The 10,772-nt window shown below is 41.7% G+C and overlaps 1 protein-coding gene across 1 annotated transcript in view; it reads right to left on the bottom strand.

Moving 5' to 3' along the window:
• Window positions 1-863: 863 nt before the first annotated feature.
• The window catches only part of LOC307004134 (tripartite motif-containing protein 16-like protein), a 20,890-nt gene continuing 10,981 nt past the window's right edge, over window positions 864-10,772 (bottom strand). The window contains exons 4-6 of the mRNA XM_079623102.1: window positions 7,922-8,081; window positions 7,724-7,771; window positions 864-2,277 (exon numbers count right to left, since the gene is read on the bottom strand). Of these exons, the coding sequence (XP_079479228.1) occupies window positions 1,748-2,277; window positions 7,724-7,771; window positions 7,922-8,081 (738 nt within the window). The 3' untranslated portion in view covers window positions 864-1,747. The remainder of the gene's footprint in view (window positions 2,278-7,723; window positions 7,772-7,921; window positions 8,082-10,772) is intronic.

The following is a 10,772-nucleotide window of genomic DNA, read 5'->3' as shown; positions in this document are numbered from 1 at the left end:
CATGACCATAGGTGAGAGTAGGAACGTCGATTGACCGGTAAATCGAGAGCTTCGCCTTGCGGCTCAGCTCTTTCTTCACCACGACAGACCGGTACATTGTCCGCATTACTGTGGAAGCTGCACCGATCCGTCTGTCAATCTCCCGTTCCATCCTTCCCTCACTCATGAACAAGACCCCAAGATACTTGAACTCCTCCACTTGAGGCAGGAACTCTCCACTAACCTGAAGTAGGCAAGCCACCTTTTTCCGACTGAGGACCATGGCCTCGGATTTGGAGGTGCTGATTCTCATCCCAGCCGCTTCACACTCGGCTGCAAACCGTCCCAGTGCATGCTGAAGGTCCTGGTCTGAAGGGGCCAACACGACAACATCATCTGCAAAGAGCAGAGACGAAATCGCGTTGTTCCCAAACCAGACACCCTCCGGCCCCTGGCTGCGCCTATAAATTCTGTCCATAAAAATTATGAACAGAACCGGCGACAAAAGGGCAGCCCTGCCGGAGTCCAACATGCACCGGGAAGAAGTCTGACTTACTGCCGGCAATGCGAACCAAGCTCCTGCTTCGGTCGTACAGGGACTGGACAGCCCTTAGCAAAGACCCCGGACCCCATACTCCCGGAGCACCCTCCACAGGCCACAATTGTGCAGCCCTAGTGGGAATAGGGTCCGCGAACCACAGGTCTATTAGGTTGTAGTCCGCTCTGCTCCTGGCTCTGTGATGGACTGACCTGCCTGCGTCAACTCTGGCTGGTTCACAAACGACCTTGGTGGGCGCCTCGGGCTCGCTGGCTGTGAGGGTGAGATCGCCATACCGGATAAAACGGGTCAGGTAACCTAGGTAGGGCCTGCTCTCCGGGCGGAGGAGAAGCTGCAGCGTGGGTGAGTCCATTAAGTTAAATTTGCTCATCATGAGGGTCGGTTATTCTGTCACAGCTTGGCATATGAATCAGACTGACGAAGGAGGATTCAAACGATAACAGGATTTAATGTAACAGCGTGTTAACAGAAACATGAACACACAAGCAATAACCAACACGGGACAGAACTGGAGAATATATACACAGGGTAAACAAGGGAACTAACTAGACTCAGGTGGATGAAGGTTAACTAATCAGGCATAAACAACAACAATTGCAGACTAGACAGAACACAATAGTGACATGAACACACTTTTAACAGCAATAAAATCATCTTATCTAATGGTCGCCCTGCCGACTGAGGCCTTTTCTGCTCTCTTGCCTCTTTTGGGGTGACATTTCATTGCTAAGAGTTGGCTTTAAAGATTATTTGTTAAATGTAACAAATAGTTGTGTCTGATTGTCTCAGTCATTACATCACTAATGTATTTTGGTGCAACACCAGACAGAGCCTTGTACACAAATACAGCTATTTTAAAATCAATTCTTAACTTTACAGGAAGCCAAATGTAAAGTCGCTAAAATGTACACAAATACACATGCCTTTTTTTGTTTTAATCTAGATGTCTGTTCCTGTATTTCTTTCATTGTTGCTTCTAACTTTAGTATCTTTGTCTTTTGAGATCTTTGAATGTCTTAAATTCAGTTTTGAGTTGAAAGACTTGGATTTGTTCATCCAGACATGTTTGCAGTGGGTCTCATTGTGTCTCATATTTCCTCTCTCTTCTCTGTTAGTATCGTTGCCTGTTTTTTTCTGGGTTTCTCTTTATTTCAGTGAGAGCTGCAGCTCAAAGCATTATGGGTAGAATCTCTCTACAATCTATTCTGATTAATCAACAAGTTTCACTGATGATCTAGAATAAAGCCTAAACCCAGGATAGAGCGGCTGAGTGAATGTGGTCTGGATTGTGTGTATGAGGCTCATTGTGTCAGAGACGCTGTAGAAGGACAGAGTTCCTGCACTGTGATCCACATACACTCCTATTCTATTGCTAATGAGCTTTTCAGGGAGATCAGTCCATATGTCATTGTGTCTGAATGAGTAACATGAGAAAGAGCAGGACAAACTCCAGGACTGATCATCATATCCAAACCGACACTTATTATATCGTCCCTTCCTGCTGATGCTCTTATATGACACTGATATTAACACACCTCTCCCTCTCCACTCGATCTCCCAGTAACAGCGTCCACACACACTCTCTCTACACAACACCTGCTGACACACATCAAATCTGTCTGGATGATCAGGATACGGCTGGACTGTGAGAGTGTCAGTGAATTTAATCACTCTGTTCTCCTCAGACAGATGGAGGTTTTTATGTGCTGTGTTGAGATCCAGATTGAGCTGATGAGAATCTGATGGAGATAAAACATCAGAATCAGGAATTATGAATCTGGGCCCGTATTCATAAAAAATCTTGATGCAAAAAGTAGCTCCTAGTGAAGCAACAAAAAAACAACTTTTTTATTGAAAAGAATAAACGAGATTTTTATTGCAACTACATTTAATCTATTTCTAATCAAACATCTACAATATATATATATATATTTATATATTAAAAGAAAAACGAAGCTAGATTTGTTTATTTAGGTACATGAGAAGGGTTGAATATGTGATTCGGTTTCTTCATTATTCCATTTCCATTTCGAAGACAAAAACTAATTTTCCGAATGTACACTGTAACGATTTAGTCCACTGGAGGAAAGTTGTAGAGAACCCAAATGCAACTTTATTTCTAAAAACATAAAACAAATGCATGACGAGGCATGGAACTCAAAAACAAGAACAAGAACATCAACAGGGAAACAATCAATCACTCAATACTGGACTTTTTGACACAAAACTGGACCTCAAAACACAGGGCAAACATGAGGGCTTAAATACATAGAATAATTACAAGACAAAGAAACACCTGTGAACAATGATCAGACGATTAACCAATGACAAGACACATGGCAGGATCACATGACAAACAGGGAATCACATGACAAGACACAGAAACATGACAATGACGAACAAGAAACAAAACCCAAAAACGTGACATACACGGACCTAGAAGGCATTTACTGTACATTCAGTTAACTATTAATTATTGGCTTATTTCTGCTTATTTATCCTTCAAATGTTTGTTGTAAGTTGTAAATAATGCTAATATGCCCTTAATATGAAACCTCTCCACGTTTCTGATAATTTCCTCATTACTTTCAATCTTCAACTCACTACCCATGCTCCACCAACCCCCCTACCAGTTACTTTCAGACGAAACCTGCGCTCACTCTCTCCCTCCCATCTTTCCTCTGCTGTGTCATCTTCTCTTCCCTCACACTCACAATTCTCATCTCTGGATGTTAATACGGCAACAGATACTTTATGCTCCACTCTAACTTCTTCTTTAGACAATATCTGCCCTATCTCCTCCAGGCCAGCACGCACTACTCCCTCTAACCCCTGGTTATCTGAGGTTCTTCGTGAACACCGGACCAAACTCAGGGCAACAGAGAGGAAATGGCGCAAATCAAAAGACACAACTGACCTTAGTATGTATCAATCTCTGCTCTCTTCCTTTTCTGTCGATGTTTATGCTGCAAAATCTTCTTATTTCCACAACAAGATCAACAGCACCGCTAACACACGAACTCTTTTCAAGACATTCAACTCTCCCCTCTGTCCACCTCCACCACCACCCACCTCCTCTTTAACTGCTGATGATTTTGCTAACTTCTTTACCATCAAAACATCAACTATCAGCAGTCAGTTCTCAGCTCCACACACACACGAACCCAGTCCAACCCCTCGCACTCCCAAACACCTTCTCTCCTCCTTCTCTCCACTATCCGAGGAAGAAGTATCTAAACTTCTCCTCTCCAGTCACCCTACCACCTGCCCTCTAGATCCCATCCCCTCACACCTTCTACAAGCCATTCCTCCCACACTTCTACCAGCACTCACACACATCATCAACTCATCGCTCCACACTGGCACTTTTCCTACAGCATTCAAGCAGGCTCGGGTAACTCCACTGCTTAAGAAACCCACATTAAACACATCACTCTTAGAGAATTACAGACCTGTCTCTCTCCTACCGTTCATTGCGAAAACACTTGAACGAGTTGCCTTCAACCAAGTATCATCTTTCCTCTCTCTGACCAACCAACTAGATGTAAACCAATCTGGCTTCAAGAAAGGGCATTCAACCGAGACTGCATTGCTGTCAGTCACAGAAGCCCTACGGATCGCAAAAGCTGCCTCCAAATCATCAGTTCTCATTCTCCTGGATCTGTCTGCTGCCTTCGACACTGTGAATCATCAGATTCTCCTGTCCACCCTCTCATCACTGGGCATCACAGGAACTCCTCTCCACTGGTTTGAGTCCTATCTGACAGGTAGGTCCTTCAGGGTCGCATGGAGTGGCGAGGTATCCAAAGCACATCAACTGACTACAGGGGTTCCTCAGGGTTCAGTTCTTGGACCGCTCCTCTTCTCCATTTACACCACATCACTGGGACCCATCATACAAGCACATGGCTTCTCTTACCATTGCTATGCTGATGACACCCAGCTCTACCTCTCATTTCAACCTGATGATCCCACAGTAGCTGCACGTATCTCAAGCTGCCTGGCGGACATCTCGGCATGGATGAAGGAACATCACCTGCAGCTCAACCTGGCAAAGACTGAGCTTCTCGTCCTCCCTGCCAATCCGTCCCTACAGCACGACTTCACTATCCAGCTAGATTCAACTTTAATCACCCCATCAAGGTCGGTCAGAAACCTTGGAGTAACATTTGATGAGCATCTGACCTTCACAGACCACATCACAAAGACAGCTCGATCATGCAGGTTTGCACTGCACAACATCAGGAAGATCAGGCCCTTCCTAACTGAGCATGCAACACAACTTCTCGCCCAGACCTTGGTTATCTCTAGGCTTGATTACTGCAATGCTCTTCTGGCCGGTCTCCCATCATGTGCAACTAAACCTCTACAAATGATCCAGAATGCTGCAGCCCGTCTTGTCTTCAACGAGCCCAAAAGGGCCCACGTCACTCCTCTGTTCATCTCTCTGCACTGGCTACCACTCGCTGCTCGCATCAAGTTCAAGGCATTGACGCTTGCTTACAGATCGACCACAGGCTCAGCTCCCTCCTACTTTCACTCGCTCCTACGAGTCTACATCCCTACCAGAAGCCTGCGATCGGTCAATGAGCGACGGCTCGTGGTACCATCACAGAGAGCCACAAAATCACTCTCCAGAACATTCTCATTCACGGTTCCTTGCTGGTGGAATGATCTCCCTACCCTCGTCCGGAATGCAGATTCCCTAACTACATTCAAAAGACAACTGAAAACTCATCTCTTCCGTGAGCACTTGACATAAAAATAAAAATAAAAATAAAAATGCCAGAACTTTGTATTTTGAGCACTTCTTGCGTTATTTTTGCCTCTTCACGATGACTCGCTTGCTGTAGTCCTCATTTGTAAGTCGCTTTGGATAAAAGCGTCTGCTAAATGACTAAATGTAAATGTAATATATGTTCAGTTCATTATTAATTGCTGATTTGTTAAAGCTTAACTACCGCATAAATAATGGAAATATGCATTTTATGTAAAGTTAACCATTAACTAATGGTGTGTAAATGCTTCACTACTCAGTGATTCTTGAGAGTCGGGACAAAACATGTCCCACATAGAAAAGTCTAATTTATAGCAAAAATTAAGAAATTCATCATGATTGGCATACTTACAAAGTTAAATCTAAAGGATTTGTATATACCTATCTGATTTTTAGAATAAACTTTTTACCTTTTTGGGAAAATTTGAAGGTCCATGTAGAAGGTCAATGTTATTGCACTTGTCCTCAGCAAGAGGTCACAACATTAACCATCCCAAAAAACTTTAAAAAAGCTCTACAATTGTGAAAACATATATATAAAATACAAAATAAGGGGTATACATATAAAAAACAATGCATGAAGTGAACATCAAACAATATTTTCCATAGAAATCTGCCTATTAAAGTTGTGTGCTCAGTTTCTGTCAACTCCGTCAGATATTTTCATAAAGCTCTTTAAATCAGGAAATAGCATGGTCAGCTATATCCCTGAGGACCCCTTTTCATCTCCCTGCCTGTGGTGAATGCAGCAATACCACACATGCTCTAGTACGTTTTACATTTTTTTATATTTTAGACAAACAATGTCAATATTCCTATGGTCACAGCTGCACCATGTCAATACCATCTTTCTGTTAAGATACTTTTTTTAAACCATAGTGGATTGAATTTAAGCATTTTAGTGAGGTTATTGGGACAGCTAGCAACTGAGGAAAAACTACCTAGCTGCAGTGTACAATACATGTTTTGGTGGAAAATACATATCCTTACGTCAACTCCGTCAGACGTCAACTCCGTCAGGTTCTATGTCTGACGGAGTTGACCTGTACGATGACGGAGTTGACAAATCCACCAATAACCTCTTAATGTGCGAATATAATATTATTTGTGAATATAGTGAAGGGTTAAACTGTTATTTCAGGGTTTTATTTACACATAAATGCACATACATATCATGCATTACATTATTTAACCATACGCATCTGACTTGTAGAGAATGGGCAGGCAGTGGTCTACTTATTATTGTGTAACGTGTAACTTTGCCAGCACTTTAATATATATATATATTTATATATATAGAGACAGATAGACAAATGAGAAGCCAGTGTAGGGCTGGGCGATATGGCCAAAAAAAATTATCACGGCAGAGGGTAGCCCCTGGTTTCCCTTATTGTTTTTTTTTGTTTTTTATAGTTGGAAACGGTTTAATTTAAAATAGTTGGAAACTATGTATGTGCAATATGTTTATTATAGTTTGCTTTACAGTAAGTTCAATACTCTAATAACAAGGAGTAGTTTGAGTAGTAGTGTTTAAAAAGCACATCTGTTCAATAATCAGCAATGCACACATTTTGTGTCAACACCGTCAGTTTTTCGTCAACACCGTCAGTTTTTCGTCAACACCATCAGATCTTCGACGTTTGGATGTATGTTTTCGTTAATTTTTTGGGAAAAAAAATATTCTTCCTTCAGTTGGTGTTGTTTTTGTAATAAAGGACCATCTGATCTACATCCTCTTAGGTTTTATTTATTTAAGGAATTTGTTTTTACAATATTGAAATTAAAATCAAAGTTTGAAAATGCAAATATTTAGAAATCTGAGTTTTCAGAATAGTGTGAAATCACAACTCAAGTTTATATATTGTATTTTGTTTACATATCAGAGTAACTAAACACTATTACAATATACTTCATAACTTTAGATTCTTGTTGGATTGGAAGAATTTAAATTGTTTACTTTTTAGTGTGTCTGACGGAGTTGACACAAATCCAGTTCTGAAGGGAAACATGTAAATTTGTTTAAAATGTGTTTTTATTTAGAACCTGTTCCTTTACATGGTTAAATAGCTAAGACCTTTCTCTGCAGAAACGTATATAACTCTAATTGATATAGTGTGTATTTTAAAAAAAAGTTTTTTAAAACGTGTTTTGTCCCGACTCTCAAGAATCAGTGTACTGCATAATAATGGACCCTTAAAATAAAGTGTTACTGGGTGTCATTTTTTTCAGTGTAGCTGAACTCTTCATGTTCAATATATCAGCAGTGTCTCAGTACAGTTTATCAGATATCCTGTGCAAATCATTATTTACATGATCAACTCTAAAACTCTTCTGTCATGTTTTCTTTCAGCTTCTACAGGAAGAACATGAACACACTGAGTTCTCTGCTTGTTTTCTTAGTGACTTACATTGTAGGAATTCGTTCCTGGTCTTGGGATCAATGATGGAGAGAGTGACTGTATAAATCAACAGACATGAAGAGTGTGATTATCATGTCAAGAGAAAATTATCCCTGCATCCGTTCCTAAGACATTTCTAATATGATCTTCTACATGATCTGAGATGATGTAGGATTATTTCTGAGAGCAGAATCTCCAGGACTTTACCTCTGTCAGAGATCTTCTTCATCTCCTCTTTGCAGAAATCCTCCAGTTTGTCTCTCAGCTGACGGACAGATTCTCTCACGCCATCAAAAGAGGAGAGAGAACTGAAGGGATTGTCATTTACGTCTGTAGATTCAGGAGGAGCTGAGAGAGACTGGAAACTCTACAGAAAACAGAAATCAAAGCTCATCACCTCCACACTTCATCAATAACCTGCACTACTGTCAGATTTGTGCGGATCTTATTAATCTTTAGTAACTCACCTCAATCCAGCCCTTCTCATATTCATTGTATGACATTAGAGCTACAAATGCTAGCGTTTGCCATTTACACTATATGTGAACTTTCTAGGAAATCATTTGGATGATAAACCACCTTGATAAATGCAACAAATCAAGCGCATCAGTGGTGTCACATTGAGGGCTGTTTCTAGACACAGGTGAAATAGTACACACGGTAACATAATGACACTGCATTTTAGCAGGAAATCACCATGTGCTAAGAACATTAGGCATAAGACACATATTAGCATAAGAAAGATATAATTTTTAAACGTTATTAGAAAGACTGCGATCATGCATCCAAATGTTTAGTGTATATTGAAATTATATATTAAAAAAAAATAATGACAGCAATAGAAAAATACCATGTTGGGTTGGTTATAACCACATTTACAATAGAAAAATACCATGTTGGGTTGGTTATAACCACATAAAAAAAAAAAAAAAACATTTGTCCAGAAACGCCTCAGTTACGACTGTAACCTAGGTTCCCTGAAGAGGGAACGAACGCTTCGTCGAATTGACGCTAGGGGAACACTTTTCGTGATGATGTATTGAAGCACATGTAAAATCAGTCCAATGGTGTGACGGAACGTCAGAGGCGGGTGACTTCATGAACCAGGAAACTATAAAGCCTGCCCAAACAAAGCAGCGACAGCTTCTTAAGGTCTGAGCAAGAGCTTACAGACACGTAGGAGATATGGCAGGTGACTCAGCGCTCGTTCCCTCTTCAGGGAACCAAGGTAACAGTCGTAACCAAGGCGTTCCCTTTCAAGGGAACTCGCGTTGTGTCGAATTGATGCTAGGGGTCTATACCAACGCCACCATAGCGAGAAGTGACTGTCCTGTGTGAAATCAGAAGAGCAGCACTAGGCAGTCCCTCCAGAAAACGCGGCGTTTTTTTGTGATTGTTGCGGGCAAAAATCCTTGATTATGCGGCACGTTTTCTTAAAAAATGCGATGGAATATGCGGGATATTTATGCAATTTTATGCGGTGAAATTGCGGGAACTTGCAAAAACTGCGCTTTGATGAAAAAGAGAGAAAATTTTTTTTCCCCAACACCCTATTTACTAAGCTACTACTTTAATGTAAAGAGTAATTTCTTATTACTTCCTATGATAAGCAAGCATACTACCTCACATAAAGTGCTGGGAATATTTAAGGTCTCATCTTGTATTATTTCAGACCTTAATAAACACATGGCTCAAACTTACAAAACATTAATGAGTCGAACAAGTTCTGTAGCTTTACAAAATGAATATGCTACAACTTCTGTAAAAATTACAAAGTGGCAAAGTGGTTGTCCAGCGTCGACTTCCGCCTGTGGTCCAACACACAGTTGCACGGAGTACAAAATAATTTGCCCCCACTGTCATGTAACACACTGGGAAACTGCTTTCCATGGTCTTTTGCGTTTATGTTTGTTGGCAAATGAGAATGATTTGCGAGCTTCATCATGGTTTCATCAGCATAACGGGGTTTGCAGCTTTTCAATGATGTCGCGCAATTACGTCACTTCATAACGTTCCCATGGACACAGGGCAAATGGCTGTGCTTGTGTGAAGTAAACGCAGAAATTTTTTAACTTTTTGCTAAGATATATGTGACTTTTTGCAACGAAAATGCGGGGATTATGAAATCATGCAAGCCCGCATATTTTGCACGCGGAAATCGGCAATTTATGCGGCAAATTTGAAAAAATGCGTCCCCCGCATAAATATGCGGACTTTGCTGATTATGCATTGAATCATGCGATCGCATAATATCGTTTTTCTGGAGGGACTGACTAGGACGAAAGTCCCAAGACCCCAGGGTAGAGTCCAGGTCCAGGGAGTAAAACCTGACGAAAGTATGCGGTCAGGACCACCCTGCCGCATCACAAACGTCCTGAAGTTAGAGCCTTAGAGGCCACCATACTCCTAGTAGAGTGAGACCGGACAGCCAAAGGAGAAGGCTGTTCAGTCGACTCATAATTAAGCGAGATAGCCTCGACCACCCACTTGCTCATTCTCTGCTTAGATCCTGGGGACCCTTTGTTAGGGGGTCCAAAACATACAAATAATTGATCGGTTTTGCGCCACAGGCAGCTCTGTGGACGTAAGCATCCAGTGCCCTGACAGGGCATAGCCGATTGTTCTTTTCCTGGTCCGGATCTTAAAAAGGCGGAGGACAGAAGGCCTGCAGCACTATAGATTTGGCCACATGAGTGCGGACCTTGGGAACATAACCTGGTCTTGGATGAAGGAACACTTTAACCATGCCAGGTGCAAATTCCAAGCACGAGGGAGCAATTGACAAAGCCTGAAGATCTCCTATTCTTTTTAGAGATGAGATAGTGAGGAGGAACAGAGTTTTCAGAGTAAGAAAGGCTGGCACCTCCTCCAAAGGCTCAAAGGGAGCCTGGGAAAGACCTTGAAGGACAATTGCCAGATCCCATGTCGGAACCCTGGTGCGAGTAGCAGGCCTCAGCCTCAAAGTGTCACGAAGGAAACGAGATACCAAGGGGTCTTTACCCAAAGATGTTCCACCCAACGGAATGGGGTAAGCTCATATGGCCGCCACATAGACCTT

Source organism: Phoxinus phoxinus (assembly GCF_949152265.1).
Source record: "Phoxinus phoxinus genome assembly, chromosome: 9".
Lineage (NCBI taxonomy): Eukaryota > Metazoa > Chordata > Actinopteri > Cypriniformes > Leuciscidae > Phoxinus > Phoxinus phoxinus.
Note: the sequence above shows the minus strand (reverse complement) of the source record. Positions and strands in the feature narration are given on the sequence as shown.